Here is a 19747-nt window from a genome sequence, read left to right on the forward strand (position 1 = left end):
TTGAGTCTCTTTCACTGTACCATTTTGCCACCTAACATTAGGACAGAAGTCTGCACTGCCTGCATTTGCTTGCTTTGGCAGTGAATGGGTAAGTGGAAATAATATTCATTTCTGAAAAATAGTCAGGGAATGGACATTATAGTTAATGAATATCCTCTTAGAGATAAGTAATAAACACAAGACTGTAGTTAAGATATTTAGGAAGAAATCTACTATTATAGTATTCTGTCTTTTGCATTACATCTGTGTTCAAAGTGATTAGCCTGAAGATGAGGAATCCGGGCTCTGGCCTAAGAAGATTAAAAATTAGGAACATGAATTATGACCTGGAGCATTCTGGAAATGGGACAACCTCTTCTTTCTGAACTGAAACAGGACCATGCTAAACCCTGAAGTGCAGATACTCATGGTGAGTGTGCATGAGATCAAACTTGATTATGGAGGTCAGGACATAACATGTAGAGTAAGGACAAGGGGAATTCTAACATTTTTTTCCCTGTGTAAGGAAATCACAAACAGGAGGAAGAGCTAGAAAGAATATCCTCCACATCCTTCATGCATGCACTAATCATCAAGATATCATGCAAAAAGTAGGCAGTTTGTATGCAGGTGTCTCTGCTTCAGTTTGGACCATGCTGCCAACATCTGTTATCCAAATGAAAATGATTCCATACGTATCCAGAGCTTAAATACACACATGTACAAAGGAATTTTTTCTGGTTGCCAGGGGAACAACCTGTGTGCTCTGATGTGCTCAGTAATACATAGCAAACACCCCTCAGGACTGTGAGCTGCAGTTATACCATACCTAGAGCCATTTTAGAAGGAGTTTCTGCATTCTGGAATTTCTCATGACTGTTCTTTTGTCTGTGGTGCAGTAAAGGGAAAAAAAATCATTTGTTGCATCTGTGAAAGATGGTGCTGGTAGTGAAGTCTGATCACAGTGCAAAAACATTTAGTTTAATGATAACTTGTGTTTTATATATATGTATATTTATCTACCAATCTACCTGTCAGATAAGCAAGTCTATGATTATCTGTATTTGTCTGAACCACTGAGCTATGATCTAAGTTTTCTATTGATGCAATCATCTTTTCCCAAATCACTAAACGTTTTCTGAATCCCTCAGGATGTTATAAATCAATTTCTTAATGCAAAATTTTCTTTCTTGAATTTAAAAAGGAGATAATGTGTATCTTTGTCCCTCTGCTCAGTCCTCTATAAAATGTGCCTAATAGTTGCAGTATTTTTTTCTGACCGTGGTATCAATGCCTCATCTACTCCACATTCTCTCTGAAGTAATCCATTCTCACAAATGAGGCCACTTCAACTTTTTTAAAGTCTATTGCCTATCCAAAAAGTTGATAGATTTTACAGGAGTCATGTTTTCATTGATTAAATAGATAGAAGATATTGGAATGTGCACAGCCCCTGTAAGATGTGGTTGTGAAGAAAAGTCTGCATTAGGATTTGCATGAGAGATTCAGTGTACAGGGGGATTTCTTTTTAAGTGCATATTTGTGACTGAATGTGTTTTTTAGTTCTGTCCTGTGTGAACAACTACAATACCAGAAGAAGTTCCCCTTCTCATAGAAACAAGGCTGAAGACGCTCAGCAGAGCAAGAGCACCCCACCAGCAAAGTGGAGGTAAGGTAGCAGCTGGTAGCACTCTTCGTTGCCAATCTTCATGGGATGTGGATTTATGTTCCAAAAACTATGGCAGATCACATTAAATCAAACCCCTTTGTGTCTTTTACCCATTAGTAGTGCAGATGTATGTGATATGTGTACATAACATAAGAGATTTCCAATTGGAGTTGTTGTTCAGCTCTTTTTACACAGCAAACTGTTCTCATTTCTTTCAGAAATGTCCTTGGATACATGCCCAAAAACAAATTTCCAGATCCCTTCATCAGACTCCTTCTCCTTCTCTCCTCAGTCTCTGCCCCTCCCTTCTTTTCAGTAATAATGGAAGCAATTTTCATCATAAGCTAAACAGAACTGAATTTCTTTGCACCTTATGTGAAAAAAAAAATTGTGTGCAAACTAGATAAGGTAGAAGAATAGTGCATGAACTGCTGCCATCTCTTGGTTATATTCATCACTCCAAGTATTCTAGAGATATTCATTGAAATGAAGAATATTAGGGCAGTTCATACTATTATTTTCCCTTTCACTCACAACCTTGCAAACACAAAGCCATTTCTTTTTTATTTGTTTTTCTAATGCTATTGTTGAAATTATGTTAAAACTGTTAAGGCAACGTTTAAAGGTTTTCCATCAACATATTTTGTGTGCTGAAGCAGTGATGTACTTTGTTGTACTTGGATGGGTTTGTGGTTTATTTTTATTTTAATCTCTATCTTTGTTAAGTTTCTGAGTTCTGTTGCAATTTTTGTAGCACAACAAAGAGAGTGTTACTGCTTTGGCATTCTGATAGCGAAGGGCATAAGAACAAATTAAAGTAAGGGAGCTGGTACTAGGGAAACACATCTGCCCAAGTGAAGGAAGATGAATTCCCAACATAATTTTTTCCCATGTCTGAAGAATAACACACTAATTTTATGCCCTATCCAGATGTGAGCTCTGATTAAAAGCTTGTTGAAGCTAATGGCAAAACTCCAGTTGACTTCATGAGCATTCAGATAATTTCTGGTGACAATCATCAGTTTTCCATCAAAGTTGTAAGTAAAATTACATTTTCCCATGCATACTGATCACCACTGTTGCTGCACGTTTAATGAGTTTCTGATTATTTCAGTAGGATATCAATTGGCTTTTTTTAGGTTGACTGAGATGCATGGACAGCTAAAATATCCTGTCTGAGCCCACCAAAACTTGCTATGGATGATCAGTAGGAACACAGTACTGTTTCTCCCAGTGACTGCCACAGAGGCAGGATTTTCATGTTTCTTGCTTTTTCCTAGCCTTGGGTCTCATTCCTGTTGATGTCAACCTTGCTTATTAACACCACATGTTTGCTAACAGCCATACCTCAGTAGGTCCTGTGGTTGTGCCATGGCTTATCACTTCAGATAGTAATAGAGATGGATCAGCTATTTGTACCAAAAAAACAAGTGTAGAAGGTCTGAGAATCACCTAATAGAAGCACTCCTGAGTTATGCCAAAGGCTTCATTAACCAGTGCTATAATAAGCAGGTACTCTCACTCTTCTGAGTGAGGATTATCTACTTTCTGTCTTTTGGAGCAGAAGAAATTAGGCATTGTCGTTAGTGTGACAAGCACTTGGTTAACATGTGCAACTGAAAAGTTGAGCAGAGGTCTCATAAAATAGTTTCTTCATCTGGAAGACCAGGAATTGCTTGGTCTGCTCCCTAGATATCTACAGTCATAGCTGAAGATCTCCTTCCAGGGGGATGTACATGATTCTGCAATCCTGGGCTCATTTAGTTGTCTTTTTGTTGTGACTAAATAGTATGATCATATACACACTCAGCTAAAGCCCCCGGCATTAAGTTTGAAAGAACTTGTAGATAGGAACAACATCTCCCTGTGTAGCAAGTTTTACTTCACTGGTTTTTATTCATGAGCTTTTACATGACAGCTTACTGCAGCCTGATTTTCTTACTCACTGAAGTGATTAAAGCAATATCACCCTGGAGACTCCTTGTTTGTCTGCACATATCACTGCCACTGTCTTATCTTCCTCCAAAGCAGGGGCAGAGGACTGGTGTACTGGAAATTTGGCATGATGAGGTTTGTTCTCATTTCATAATAGAGCCATTCTGTTTTCTCTCTTTTAGGTTTGCTGAAGTTTCTTTCTGGTAACTTTATTAAAGGATTAAGAAAATGGTAACTATTATCTGGAAGAGCACAGTATATTATAGAATTGTAGAATCATTTGAGTTGGAAGGGACCCTTAAAGGCATCTGGTCCAACTCCTCTGCAACAAACAGGGCATCTGGGCATCTGCAGCTCCATCAGGTACCCAGAGTCTGGTCTGAAAAGTGCCATGAAGCAGTACTTCCCTCACAGTGGTTCAAAGAGAGCTAAATAGAGTGTATGGATAGAGCGGTATTGCCCTGTAGTGCCAACACATGCACTGTGATAAAGTGCTGTCTGGCACCCTGTGCTGCAGAGCAGGCTCAGGACTTTGACATCTATGCACAGCAATAATTGCAGCTTTTAGTCCACATCATACATATGTTGATGGAGTAAGGATAGGAAGGAGGGGAGAAAAAAAAGACTGAAGTAAACACTTATGTACTTACGTGCTAGACACTGACGAGCTTCTGCTGGTAGCTCAACTAAATCAATCTGCTGAGCAGATACTTGCTAGAATGCATATGAAGTATGGGCATGTAAATGGGTTGAAAAGTACTAGTAGGACCACTAGTGCTCAGATCTGGTTACTTAAGCACTGGTTTTCTCAAATGCCTTAGCGTACTCAGCTTCCCCGAAGGGAGGATTTCTTTGGGCGATCTGTGGAACCACTTATCAGTAGACAGTCTGCCTAAGGATATGGAATCTGCAGTTCTTAATGTGGCCTTTTCCATCTCCATGTCCTGCTTGCAAGGGATTACGTGGCATTGCTCAAAGAGCAATCAAATGGCCCTCTTAAGCAAAAAATGTGCTTTTTTTTTCCAGCCTTTATCTTTTGTATTTTTATTTTATTTTATTTTTTTAACAAATCCAGGACATTTTTAAAAAGCTCAACCCTAGAAGAAAGTAAATTCACATTGTCAGATTATTTCTGGATATGAATACCTAAAGTGCAGCTTGCAAATTGCTCTTCCTCTGCTCATTTTTCCACCCTGTCATTGGACTAAATGCTAAAAAATGTTATGTCGTTACCTTTTGTGTTCAAGCTCAGACAAGTCCTAGTGTCTTCCAGAGCTCCTCTGGAGACTCATCTTTCCTACATTGCTGCAGCAGTAGAGAAAAGGAGAGAGCTGTGTTCTTGTTCATTAATCTGGTTATTGAATGAGATTTCTCTCATGAGAAAGCTCTGTAGAACCCCGTAGAATACTTTTTATTTTCTAGAATAATTCACTTTTTTCTGAAAGCAAATTGTCACGCCTAAAAGATACATGTCCTTTAATTAAGGATGGATGTCTTTCTAAAGGAATTTCTTCAGCTCAGCTGGGCACCACTAAGCTCAAAGCAGGAACTGGACTGAGAACTTCCCGCAACAGACCATTGCCTCAGCTGGGCAGCACAGCCACACTGGGAGGACCTTCCCAGCCCCTATGCTGCAGCACTTAGTTTTGGAAGATTCCTGCTACAGCACATTATTTTGGAAAAGAATCTGAGACTGAAAGATGAGCTGTCTTTGCTGCTCTTTAGAACAGAAGGGTACAGCATGACGGGACTCATGCAAGGCATCCTCAGCCTTCTGTAGCAAACGCTGCTGGCTGCTATGAACTCAGCCATAGATGGATGTTTTTTTTTGCTGTTGTCCATCTATCTCAGGTGAATAAGAAAGAGAAGTAAGAGGAAATAGAGATGTTCATTCTGGTGAAAATAAAATATTTAAAGCTAAACTTAAAAAATAAAAAAAGGGGGGAGGGTTAGGGAAGAAATTCTCTCAAGTCAGTTTAAGATGTAGTTCCTCCTCTCCCCAGAAATAATTCATTGAAATATTTACAAATAATGGGAAAAGATAACTGTTTGGCCTCAGCAGTGAGGGAGCATGTGCGAACAGCAGCAATTTAGGACATTACCAGTAATGACCAAGGTGCATGGACCTAATTACATGAATGAGGCTTAGCACTTACAGTCTTTGGATAGATGAAAGTTGAAGAAGAAAGAAGGTTTCTTGAATGGCCAAAGAGTGAAATAACTTTTAGAAAAAAATAAATTAAAATCATATTTAAAATAATACTTTATTTACTTTTTATTTACTTTTTTTTTTTTTTTTTTTTTCCTTTCTCCACCGCTAGGAGGGTAGAAAACATTTCCCTGATGATATTATAATATTGTTGAAATGCAATTCCCTGAGTAGACTGAGTAATTTAAAATCCTACGTCCTAACTAAGATATTTAATTTGAAATTATTTAAGTGGTTACTTGGCTGAAAGGGATTCTGAAAACAAGATCTACTTATGAGTCTTCAGGCTAAGGAAACATTCTAGTGAATTTAATTAAGGATGAGATTCTTTACCAGCTTCAATCCATTAAGTAACCTGCAGGTTTGTATCTTGGTAATTAATGTCTGCTGGTTAATACAGTAATCATGGCCGCATTTGCAGCAAATAAGGACAAACAACAATTTCAACACAGTGTATACAGAGGTTATTTTTTTTTCCCCCTCCTTGTAAGGATCTCCTGGATGTATTTATACATTTTACTAATAGAGCTGATACTGCTTATCTCATAAATCTACACAGTGTTATATGCTGGTGTTCTAAGATTGAGCAAGATGCAGTAGAGGAGGCTGTCTGACAATTTTTATCAGTAAAATGTTCTGATAAGGGAAGTGGGCTTTTATTTCTCCTTGTTGTGTCTCCTAAAAGGCTTTGAGATTCTATTTTTGAAAAAGGAATTACAAAAAAGGAATGGTTTTACTTGGGAGTTTGTTTCATGATACTGTCCTTCCAAAAGCAATCTACGGACGTAACAGGGAAGAGTTGGAGGAATGCTGAAAAATGATGCTGCAAAATGATCTATGCTTACCACAGGTGTCCATTCCCTATCTCTCACCACACCCACAGCTGGGAATTGCTCAGGATGTCTGTAATAAAGGAAGCTGGAGAAAACAAGGTGAGAGTATAGGAGGGGTAATATCAACCACTGTATCAGGTTCCCTGCTACATCACATCAGAGGAAGTCCTGCCAAGAAAAGGAAGAAAAGTTTTGTTCTGAAGTCTCCTTCCTAATATATATAGATATACAGATATAGATATGCAGGCCATGCAGCAGTGGAGTAGTGGAGTTTGTTCCTATACTTTTCCATTCTAGATTTGAGCGCTCAGGATCAGGGTGTAAACGAGACAATCAGTCCATGAGAGTGGAACAACATGCAAGGTAAATGCTTTCATCATTCTTGTTTGCTGCCAAATTCCATATGGCAGTAGGCTTTGACAACTCTGATGGTCTCTCATACATTGGCTTGTAACAAATCTTTTAACTTCACCTGTTCTTCAGGAAAGAGAAAGCCTTTTTAGTTCTTTGAAAATATGGTTAGAATGCACACATGAGGTTCTCTGTATCCTTCTAGAAGTCTCCTTTTCAATGTACATTTTTCTGTCCATTGGAAAAGCACCCAAATATTCAAAGATGCCAAAATCAAAGGCTAGCTAGCATCCAATTAATCCCACTAGCAGGTGTCTGCAGATAGCTGGTGAAGACTTTGTAGACATGATGTTAATGTTCTTTCAGGCATCAACTGGTGAAAAGGAAAATGCAGAGGAAAGAGCTTTTTGTTAGTTACTATTTCCCTAGGTGGTCAAGGCCTAGCTTCTTTCTCATTTAATTTGTGCATGATTTTTCACTAATACAAAGGAAAAGGTAGAAAGATCTGAAAGTTGAATTTAGTTACAGAGCTAGAAATAGCTGCCATCTTATTTCTCCTCTTGGTTTCTTAAGAGTTGAGCCTTTTTTTTTCTTTTTTTTTTTTTTTTCTTTTTCCTGGAAAAATACACCTTGATATCTTGCTATAATTAGGATTTCAAAAGGGATTCATTGATCTGTTTCTAGAATTTTGTTTGAGTGAATCAACAGAATAATAATGTTGGTTTCGTTGTGTACTATTACTATTATTATTGTTCTGTGTTGTCATCTCAGTTTAGAAGGATAAATAGGGGAAGTATTATGTAGATGAAGGAAAAGTTTAACTACAGGCTGAAGGTAAATTTCCTCTCTCTGAAATCAGAAATACAGTAAGAAAAAGGTGCAATAATTATAAGGAAAATAATAATTTAATTAAAAATGTTTAAATTAACATGAAAACAAAGTAAATTGCTGAAGAGGGATCATAATTTCATTGTTGTTAAGAGCTGTTGAATGTATTCCTACTGTATTGTAACATTCACCAAGGGGTTTCAGCAATAGATCCTAAGTGTTATCTCCATTGAAGGTTACCTGAATTTTCCATAGAAGAGTTCATCCTTAAACCTTTCTGTAAAAAAAGGAAGATTTTATTATTTATTATTTAAGGAAGGTCAGATGGGCATGGTGGCTCTAACTTTGATTTGGGTCTGGCTAAATGTAAATGGTGATTAATATCCAGACTGATGTGTTTTAGGACTTCAGGTGAGAAAAAAAGTCTTTGAGTGCTGGAAGGTCCTTTCTCTTGCCCATGAAGAAGTGTTTTACAGAGTCAAATCATCAGACTGAAACTGCTTTCTGGAGCTTTGAAAATTTGCAGTAAATCATTCGGATATGTGTTGTCCTTCAGCTTGTGACAGTTAAGCTTGTCGAGATTTCTAGTCATTAATGGAACATAGATAATTATCCAAGTGAGTCTCTTTGCAAGTTCGTCTGTAGTGGAAAAGACTTCTATTTATACAGGCCAGCACAGCAGCATGGGAAAACCTATTCCTTGAATGGCCGAGTCCAGGTTTTACTCAAGAAATCAGTGTCTCAGAGGTTAGTTACCCCTGTCCCGTGGCTCTGCAGCAGAGCCTAGAAAAGGATTTGTGTTGTACCTGGAGAAAAGAGATGTGAATTCAGTCTGGTGTTACTCTTCAGTGGCAGAATAAGGATGATCCTCCTATGCAGAGGGGGTTAGGAACCGAAAGGTTTCTCTCTTAAAGCTCTTTGTTACACTGTATTTCATGTACATGTATTATTCACCTTCTGCAGCAAGGGCCAAGACAGCTGTCAGTTCAATCTGCGTTTCAGAGCTCTACCCTGCAGCTGTCCCTGTGCGATGCATGGCACAGGGCATGGGGCGAATGGCCCGTGCTGTGTGCTGGGGAGCACTTATTTGCCAGGCAGTCCCAGAAGCACTGTTAGAACCAGCTTTGTCCACGGAAGGCTGGAGGAGGGTTTTGTTACCAAAAGCAAGGCTTTTCTCTTGCATCTACGTTGTACCAAAGGTAAGGAGTTGTAACACTCTCCTCAACAGCTTTGCTTCTTCATTCTTTTTCTTCCATTTTTGTCTCTCAAGCCTTCTCTGTTGTAAAGTACAAAACCTACAAAGCTTTGGAATTGTAGCTTCCTTTCTTTACAGTGAGGTGGATACAGAACCTCACATGTAATGATTCTAGTTGGGATCTTTCTTTGTATACTTTTAATTCAATTATGAAGCACAGTATAAATGGCATACCGGCTAGAGATATTTGTGTCCATAATGTCTGGTTTACTACAGCCTCAGAGAAGCTGAGGTTACCCAACAGTTGTCTGGCTCCTGCTTTGCAGACATACAGTTGGGCTACTATACCTTTGTGGAAGGTCGTTATATGGACCTTAGCGATTACCTGTTCTCTAAGTACTTAAAAGTCATGGGTAGACAGGGATGTATTTTAGTCACACTACTCTCTCTGCTAACAAAACTTTGTAACGTTTCTAGGGAAAACAGCATAAATTAGCACAATCTTCAAATCCCTCAGACTTACCCCAGAAGCAAGAAAGCCTTTTGACAGACAGAACAGCCTGGAGCTCTTGCCCTGGAAGACTGGCTGGTATCCTCTGAGTCTCTGCAGTTCCTAGGAATCAAGGTATTACCCCTGTGTTGTGTTAGGGTATTTAGAAGTTGGTCTGTCCCATCTCATTCTGAGCTCTCACACACAATGGTGAGTTCTTTAATGTCTGATTAAGATCCACTTTGTCAGAATAACTCAGGATTACAGTTTAAGACTCAAATGCAGAAGTGCTGAGAAAAAACATTCCCATTTTCTTCATTTTTCTTCATTTTATTCAATTCACTGTCTGTGTGTATAGCACCTAGAACTAGGATGTCTGTACGCTGCACCACACTGCAGATAACAAGGAAGACATCTTGAAATTCTCACACTAAGAAATGCATTACAACACAGATTTCCTCTCTGTCCTGCTTTCAGCATAGTGAATGGAAATAGATAACCATATTCCCCTGTAGGAAATAAGGAAAAAGAAAAAGCTAAAGTTAAAACTGTAGATGAAATACATCTCTTAGGCTGATGACTCAGTGCATGATAGCACTCTGATCTTATCAATAAGAAAACAGTTTGACTTCAGTCTTTTTGTCTGGGCCAGGATCATAACAATATTCTAATCTAAATGGTGCTATTCTAAACTCAAGTATTATTTATTCTCAGCCTTTACTATTCTGTTTCAATGAGATGCAAAGATTGCATCTCATTAACTAAAAGAGGAGAAACCTTTTTTTAACAGCATGAAGATGGTAGCTCTGCAACCAAGGGTAGCACTCAAAACACCAAATGTACTTAAGAGATGTAATGTGGCAAGGAAACTTTCCATGCATTCAATGCAAGATGACAGCACACAGATAAAATACTAATCCCTTGTTATCAGCTGTAGGTACAAGACTAAATGCAGTTGTCAGAAAATCTCAGCAGAAATTGGCAGGACTAAGAATAGGTTCATTTAGGGTCCTGCTTTCATTTGCATAAGCATTTCAGAAAGTTCTCTTTCTGAAGAAAGTCTTGCTTTCCAGCAAAATATAAGCAATTAAATGTAGTCATATATTAGTATTGTTTGAAGACTAGAACATCAAAAGTATTTGACCACTAACATCTGCTGATTTCAAGGAAAGGCAGTCCAGCATCTTAGTAGATGGAGAAGTATGAATCCTTCTGAATCCAATAAATCTGTCCCATCCATATGTCTCTGTCCTGGCAGTTAAGATGATGTAGGAAAAGATGTTGAGTTTTTAAATGATATTTTAACTCCTTGCTTTTTCTGTTAAAGGACAATAAGTTTTTTTAAAATCTCTTAAGGTATACTGTTACTGAGGGAGAATTCACATTCAGTATCCATGTTGGGTATTCTAAGTATATTCTTTGTTTATTACCTGTGTTCAGAGGTTAGCAGTGCATTGCTGTTACTGTTATACAAACCAGAAAACAACATGTATCAATCAGTCTCTGCCTCAGGACGCATACAAGCTGAAGAGAATCATCTGAATATGCTTTACAGGTGCATGCACTCTTACTATTTAGTATTTGGTCACAGCAGATGCCCCCTAATTCAGGTGAGCACATGAACTATAAAAGCAGATTACATCTACATGTGCTTCTCAAGTCACCTGCACAATGGACATCACTGCACCAGCTGTTCATCAACCCTGAATGGAAGGTAAAGAAATGCTGGAGTCTGCTTCACAATTTCAGACTAGTAATTATACTGGGTGTTTACCAGGATGGGAAATGCTCCTCCAGTAAGCAAACTCAGCACTTCTGTACTTACCGTGCAATATCATGGCTTTTGTGGTGGGGAGGCCTGCAAACAATCTGGTGCTTTCAACCCAGCTTGAAAAGTAGAGCAGCATGTGTTTTTCACAGCAACATGCTCTCCCTGTTACCTGGCAAGATGACTGAAATCTCCTATGTTTCATTGCTTTCATGTGCAAAACGTGATGAATTAGTAATGGCAATACCCAAAAAACTTCCTTCAGCAATGTTGGCAAAAGGCTACTCAAAAACATATTTTAAAGGAACCTTTAACAGTAACTGTGTATAGGCAAAGATAACCATAGGCAAAGAATGGAGCTGGAGCTCCAAAGAGCTCAATCCACTGCCTCTTAGGAAACCAGAGAAACAGCATTCTCTCTCTGCATCTCACAGTTTCTCCACCTGCAGAACGTAAGTAAGAGTACCAAGTTTCACTTATAAAGCACTTTGCCTGAAGGCTAAAAAAGTTATCTTAATCTTGGCTTGTAAGTATAGCATTTTTTCAGAAGCACACTTTATCCGCCCTCTCTAACTTCCATCCCTTTATTTTCAAAGGTTTTCCTACTGTTTTAACATTATTTAACATTAATTTAACATTAGTGATCTCAGTCTAGGAGAGATAATTAAAATGAGCAACAGAAACACAGGTCTTCATTTAGAGACATAATCTGTTTAATAAATATGACTGTAAAAGCAATAAACGATAGCAATTATACATTACGCTACATTGTATTTAACGAAAGGGAAAAAGAAGATGAAAAAATACATCAAAAAAAAGTAATTTTAAAATTAGAAATAGTTCCAACACTATAAGAAAACTTTTTGATTGGCTTACTATAAAAATAAGTTGGCTAATGTTGGACTTCACTGGGGAATATTATACAGTTGCTACCAAAACTTTCCCATCTTTCTTAAAGCTGTAGTTGCAAACACAATAGCAAAGCCATACAAATTGCTGTGTTTTTAGCTGTTTGAGAGAGACTGCAGAAAGTGGCAGAGAACTTCCAACTGTGATCATCCTTTGCCTACTGTGGGTCTGATGGGTGCTCTTACATTTGGTATAACTTTTTATTTATTTATTTGCCAGCTAGTAGGTTGAGTGGTATTGATATCCAATTTGTGACAGAGAAATTCAAAGTCATCCCTCCCCAGCTCCAGGACCCCAGTCAATGCCAAGAATGTCCCTTTTCCCCATATTTGACAAAGATTGCCTTGAGCAACATCTACTGAACAAAACACATTCATATCAAGAATCAGGTTGCATCCTAATCATGCTACACCAATTATGAACCAGGTGGCACTGGCTTTCACCTAGCATAGCTAATAAATGTATGTTGGCAACTGTATTTCTTTCTTTGCGCTTCGAGCCAAAATCTTATTTCTGAGTTTACCTGAGTGGTGTTGTAAATCAGCAATTGTGATGATTATGGGATAGGCTTCAGCCAGATACCTGGTGCTGTGGTCTTGTTTGAGGTGTGCTAAGTGTGCTTTCCCTGTTCTTTTTTGTAGCCAACATGCATGGGTCCTGAAGTCACATTTCCAGTTGCAATGTAAGGCACCACTTATATTAGTGGTAAGAACTTGTACAACAACTGTCCTGCGGTGCTAGGGCTCAAAATGTATGGGAACATGCTCAAGCCAAATCCAGCTTTGCTCTCCCCTTTTCCACCTCAAACAACAGTAGTTTGCAGAAAACAAATGGGTTTTCCAGGAAAGGCATGAGAAACTGCAAACAGACTGTTCCCTGTTATGTAGACAAAGTGTCTTTCAGATAAATGGCAGGCCTTGGGGTGACTCCCAAAAGGTAGAGATCTCCTGGACTTCTGCAGGCAACTTCCAAGATCAACAATAAAAGCGGTTGAGGGTGTTACTAGGCTTTATCTTAGTCAAAATTTAAGTTGTAAGGCTGGTACAAAATGCAGTGTAAGTTCATGCTGGCAATACAGACCTCCCTGCCTGCAATGCATCCTAGTTCTGTTCAGCCCAAGGTTGGGAGGCAGAAAGTTATTTCCAAACAGTGCTCTCAAAGGGGTGCCTTGGTGTGAGTAGGCTAAAAAGCTGTTTAATAAGGAGGAGCCTGGCTTTGCGGTTGGGATTGCCTGAGCTCATACTCAGTTTCTGTGCAACTGTGGGGCGCAGGCAGCAGCTGCAGCTAGAGAAATGAAGGGCAAAGTTCAAATTAAGACATAAACCAGACTGACCCAAGATTTTCAGTGCCTTTAAACTCCAGTGTGATTTCTCTTGTGTCCTATGAAAGTCTGCTGGGGCGGCTAGCCCTCCCACGGCCTCAAAGTGCTAAAATTGAGCAGTTAAATCTAAAGCCAAGAACCCTAGACGCTCCCTCCCACCTCCCCAACCCTTCTCCCCCCACATCTCAGCCCACCCATCTCCCTAAAGAAGAGACCCCCATGCATATTCTTGGCCTATATTATGAATTTTCTACAAATTAGAGACAGATCAGAAGAAAAGAGAGTGGAGGAGTGACGGGAAGGGCTTCAGGGGTGAATAGTGATATCAGTTCCTCCCCCCACCCCCACCCCCCACTAAAATTGAACACCTGTACAATGCAGTTCTGCTATGGTCTCAGTATAATGTCCACATGCACAGGCTTAAAGCTAAAAACCCTTTGTCATCTGAAGAATTAAAAAGTCCAAATGCAATGAGTTCTCTTTTTTTTCTCCAATATAGATATATATCGATGTCCTCAATTCAACCATTTACATAGGTAGGGATTTCTTTTGTGCTCTGGGGCTCAGCAGCTGTGGAAATACTTCCTGTGGCAAAGAGAGAACAACATAAGAGTCAGCAAATAATTATTGTGTTTTGTTGAAGATGTCTGAAGGTGAAACCTTGCTGGCCTTTGGGATTGAACAGCTCCAGACTGATACGTTCTTCTCACAAATGTTTTCTCGTCATTCAAAACACTGAAGGTGATGTACTGTTCTTTTGCTAATGAAGATGATTCACCCATGTAGAATAGAAGAGGGAGTGGCCAGAGCAGAGAGGTGGAGGGAAGGAGGGGCTGAGGTCCTCAGTGGAAAAGCATAACTCATTTGCAATTAGAAGGTATTAGAAATTTCATAAATAACCTTAAGCTTTGCCTTTGCAAAAGAAGAGCCTAAACTACTCACACCCAGAAAATAGGAACTGTGTTTTTTGCTGCCAGTGTTTGGAGAGAAAATTAAATGATCCAGGGATGTTCATTTACATTCCTCCAAGGAAGGGTGTCTGAACGTTAGTCAAACGAGTTGGAAAAAAAACTAGCTTCTGAACAAGCATATGAAAGAGAAACACCCAATTGCAGTATTGTTTGGTTTTCCCAAAAGAAGGAAAACTCATTAAAAAAGAAATTGCTGATTTACAAAAACACATGAAGTGATTGTATACAAGTGTAAAGAGCCTTTGCACTTTATTCTATTCACATCTATGTCCAGACCTTCTCATTTTGTCAGTGATCTCTGATTTAGTTTCCACATTTGTCCTACTGCCAGAAGGGGAAAAAACACTCCTAAGAAGTTTGTTGGAAGGATTTCTTTTGATGGAGAATTGAGACTATCTGTCCCTTTTGTGCTTACTATTGTAGTTACAGGTGAAACCCAAGGAGGAATAAAAGGCCAATTTCTGGTTCAATACAGTGATCAGCAGTGCAGGGCACAGCTCTGAAATCCACAGAATGCTAGCTATTGTAGAAAGCCAAAAATGCTACAGTTGTACCAAATGAAAACCAAACCCCCAAATTGGCTTTTGAGTTCTGTAATCCCAAAGGCTTCAAGAGATTAATTCCCAACATCAGCAAGAGTAGAGCTAGTGGCTGGCTGACTGTTGTCTCTTCAGTCTGAATGACCTCTGAAAACGTTTGCTACTCTCTGCCAACAGTGGAAATCATCATCATTACATTCCTTTAGAAAGAGGAATCTAAAAGCTCAACTAACTCTGGGAACTGGGTTCCTGGCCTGAAATTGGGTGTTTCTCCCTTAGCAACTTAGACCAATTTTGGAGCTTCCAGGATAAAAACAGAGGGGGAGAAAAAAAAAAAAAAAAAGAAAGAAAGAATAATTGTTAAAATTTAGGACCCACCGCTCCGGGTCTTTGCTTGAAACCTCTTGGTGATCCACAAGCCTTTTGGAAGTCCTCTGTCCAGACTACCTTGGCTGCATTTCCTTTCCTTGGGTTCTGGACTGTGGCCTGAGGTTGCTCTGTATGGGGAACACCACATGGGAAGGTTGGTTCCCTCACTCCATCCTGTGTACTGCTAAGCAGGGATATCCAGGTCTGCTGATGGATAGCTGCTAAAAAGCTTTTAATAGCTACCAGATCTCCTCTTGGTGAATGTGTGACAAGAGATCACTACTGATTGCACTGGAGCTTCCAATTTAGACATCAATTTCATCAAGAGATTTTCTTCTTTTTCCTCCCAAGATGTTTCACAGGCCATAATCTTAGCACATCATATTTCCTCTTTTAATTGCCCTTCCCCTTTCTGTCTCTCCATGGTAGCTAAAACATCAAACCTGCTTTAGCAAACTCCCACACAATTTTGGGTCTTCCTTGGGTGGGATCTAACACTTGGTTAAGTGGATGAAATTGTGAAAATAAAATATCTTAGTTATGACTATGCATCAGTTCTATCTCAGTAAGAAGAACTGTACATTTTATGAGTAATTCATCTAAAGCAGATCTGTGTTCTTATTTGCTGGAGTCCTGTACTGTTCCCGTGGTCTGGGCCTGCAGAGCTTTCCCCTTACAAATGAAGCTGAACAATGCCCAAGCAATTCCTAAGCAATTTTGGCTTTAGAAGAATATACCCCCAGAATGAAACCTTCCTGCTTCATCCCAACACTTTATTCAGAATAATGTGATAACGTAAGCATGAGCAAATGGGTGACTGAACACAGCATGATCACCTCAGTACTGTTCACTTTAAATCCTAATGTTAATTTTTCAACCAGAATCATGTGGGAGCAATCAGCCTGAGGGAAAACCCAGTAGCCCAGTGCTGAGATCCCAGGTTGTGCTCTATTTCCCTGAGAATCACACAGGCCACAGCAGTGAAAACGTGAACGAATACTTAACTTTTAGATTTGACTTACCGAATCACCTGCTCACCTCCATGCTCCAGGTGAGGGTGGCTGAAGTTCTCCTGGACAGGACTCGGGTGTGAGTTGTAGCCCCATAACAACATCAGCCCCAGCAAAATAAATTAAATTGCCTTATAGCGCAAGTTAAGTGCAGCAGGGTTTTTGAGAAGGGAAGAGGATCTACACAGCAACTAGGAGAGGGAAAAAGCCTAAAGTTGTTTCTCTCCCTTTCACAGGGCAGTGAGGGAGAGGGGAGAGTTAGCAAGGTTTCCTGTAGCAAAGCTAACACTGCAGCAGAAGAGGATGGCGGGAGGAGTGTGCAGGGAGATGGGAAAGGGGAAGACTGAGAAAAGGGTTAGCCAATTATCAGTCAGAGTCTGACCAACTGCGGGTTGCTGCAAGTTATTTACCTATGGGCTGGACATCCAACTTCTCATCTACTAGTTGTTCAGGGCTCATCAGCTCACTTTGAGGGACATTAGGTATGCTTTCCCTCTGACTGACTGGACTGACCATCTCTTGATCTTTTTCATTCTGCATCTGTGCATATATATTAAGGCCAGGAATCTTCCTAAAACATTAACAAAAACCATCATTGGGGGGTACTCTGGCAGATGATGTAGCATTAGCTTTTGCAAACCAAGAAACAAATCACTGTGAAAAGGGAAGCCCAGCAAATAAATCCCCGGCAGCAGTGGGGAGAAACAGATGGCCCAGGGAAGGTCATACCTTTTGAATTTGTAGATTACAAACACAGCTAGTCCCACGAAAACGACAGAGAGGAGCATCAACATTGCTGAACCACTGTGACTGGGAGTGAGGTCCACCAGGGGAGCTGCAAGAGAGGGAGATAAGGTTAGAGTCACCTCCAGCCTGGAGGGAAAAGTTCTCTCTCCAAAAATGTACTTAATTCTCTCCTATGGCATTTATAAGCATCTCATCTGTCCACCTGTCTTCAGGGCTCCTTTCTCTTTCCAATACAGCTGGGAAGAAACCTGGGTTCAGACTAGGTGTTGTACTCAGTCTAAGCCCTAAAGGCACCATAGCTTTCTCTTTAGAGGCCTCTTCTCTCTGGCACTTTATAGAATAAAGTCTGAAAAATACCCTCTTATGTTGCAGGCAGTTACTGAAGGTAGTTGCAAATGAGGTCACTAGAGTACCAAACCCAGACTTTCTGAAGGATTCTGGAGCTACCCATGGGTTACCTTGTCATGTTGACTTTCTATTTTGCCTGGAGCTAGTCTGGGTAGCTCTCAATGCCTGCTGAATAATGAGCAACTGGTTACTGGATTTTTCTGAAGCAAGTGTCCCAGTACCAAATGTATTGCTCTCTGCTCAATCCTCTTTCTTCACAATCAGGAGGCTGGTGCCCTTCACAAACATTGCCTCAGCATCCAAGCCTTACCATGGCAAGCTCTTCTCACACCTCTGACATATTCAGTTTCTTTGTCTATCCCTTTCCTATTCCTTGGAACACTTCTCTCTTTCTCTCATGCCCTGTTCTCTCTCCCACAAGTCATCTTTGCAAGGAAGTGCAAAGGTTCAAGAAAAAGAAATAGAAAATAAAAATTCTTAATCAAACGAGAAGTCTCCCAGTGCTTCTCTTTAGAGTTTTGCAGCACCTTTTCATAGCCCCTTGCAAAATAAGGCCACACAAAACATCCAGAAGTGTGCTTTCCCAGAAATACAAAGTAAACAATATTAAAAAGAGGCAGTTTCTATCGCTCAAATAACACACACAAACAGAAAGACTCCAGCAGCAGTGTTGCACATACGCAAGCTTTCAGCAATCATACCCAGCCTATGAACCAGATTTTATCAGAAGTGGAAAAACCTCCTGCATCCTGCAGGCTGTGCTCAGGAAGCTGAGGCATCTATTGCTATGAATCCTTCATACATCTGAACTGTGTGTGTGTTTCTACTGTGTGGCTCACTGCAGTTCTGTAGAATGGTGAAGTGGCTCTCTGACTGATTCCAGCGCCACTCAATCTTCTTGTTCTAATCTTGCACTCAGAACCTTGCCATAAACAACCATTGAACTGCTTTGTGAGGAATGCTGGCACATTTTATTCTTCCTTAGAACTGGGGTTGTTGTTCACTGAGCTGGGGACATTGTTTTAATTTTTTTTCATGAGAGGCAGAAATGAACGAGATGAATGGATTGCAATCTGTTGTCCAGAATTGCCATGAATTAATCCTTCCTCCAGTGTGGCCTGAACAAAGAACACAGAGGCGTGAAACGTGCTGAGCCCAACGCCTGTCATTCTTCTGTGTCCCTTGGAAGGCATGTGTTTAAATGCAACATGCACAAAGAGGCTCATTTCTGCACATTCTGCTTGAATGTCCAAACCAAATTAATTTAGATATTTGCACTTTTGTTCTCTGCAGCTTCTCTGATGCTGAGATTTCTGCTGTGTATGACCAGGTACACACACAAGGAGCAACATGTGTGCACTGAGAAACGGGGATGCATTTACATACAAGTTTGTCTGGACAATGCTCTCAGACATGTGGTCTGATTATTGAGTGGCCCTGTGAAGAGCCAGGAATTGCACTCCATGTTCCTTCTGGGTCCCTTCCAACTCAAGCTATCCTACGATTATATGATTCCATAATACACATATGTACACATGCACTTACAAAAACACTTGATGAGCTGTGGGGTTCAATCCACACAGAACCCATAATTGTCAGGATTCCAACACAAAGTAAAACTGGAAATAGGATTCTACAGTCCAGAGCTGCATCTCTCAGCCATGTGAATCCCCCTGGGTTGTGTTTCCCAGGGACTGCTTCTGTTCCGGTCCTGCCTTGCTTGAACCCCGCTTTATCTTAGTTTTTTTAAAAGCTTGAATTTCAAAAGCAGAATTCTTCTTCCTTAACAGTGCAAACAAGAGCTTTCAGCAGCAAAGCAAATCTCTTTTTTGGCGTTTTGTCAAATTCTAATCTATTCCCCAGTTTTGATGTCACAAAAGTGGGCTTTTTACTTAGGAAGTTGAACCATGACATCAGCAACATGATAAGGGACAATATTCCCTCAAAGACTCTACAGTAGCTGCTCTTTGGGCTTTTTAATATCTAATTTGGCAATCCAGGCTTATTTTGCATTCTTGCTGAATCATATTTCTGCAAGAGACAAAATCCTTTGACATTCCTTATAGGACATTGTGAATTGTTACAGCAATCACTCACATCTCACTGATAGCTTAGAAGGGAAGAAAACAAAACCTACCTGACAGCACAAATGACTGTATGCATCTATTACAGACAAAAAGTATTCATTCCTGGTGTGTGCATAAACATAAAGATATACATTTTCAGCAAGCACAAAGATCCTATATTTATGCAGCACATCTAAACTGAGCAGTCTC

General features: G+C 39.9%; 1 protein-coding gene across 1 annotated transcript in view; it reads right to left on the reverse strand.

Annotated features, from left to right (window-relative positions):
* Positions 1 to 13694: 13694 nt before the first annotated feature.
* LOC122175874 (VPS10 domain-containing receptor SorCS1-like) overlaps positions 13695 to 19747 on the reverse strand; it is a 268752-nt gene continuing 262699 nt past the window's right edge. Inside the window, exons 25-28 of the mRNA XM_042863898.1 lie at positions 17106 to 17211; positions 16787 to 16947; positions 15376 to 15494; positions 13695 to 14072 (exon numbers count right to left, since the gene is read on the reverse strand). Of these exons, the coding sequence (XP_042719832.1) occupies positions 14016 to 14072; positions 15376 to 15494; positions 16787 to 16947; positions 17106 to 17211 (443 nt within the window). The 3' untranslated portion in view covers positions 13695 to 14015. The remainder of the gene's footprint in view (positions 14073 to 15375; positions 15495 to 16786; positions 16948 to 17105; positions 17212 to 19747) is intronic.

This window comes from Lagopus leucura, unplaced genomic scaffold, assembly GCF_019238085.1.
Source record: "Lagopus leucura isolate 7727_CA_CO unplaced genomic scaffold, USGS_WTPT01 Super-Scaffold_741, whole genome shotgun sequence".
Taxonomy (NCBI): Eukaryota; Metazoa; Chordata; class Aves; order Galliformes; family Phasianidae; genus Lagopus; species Lagopus leucura.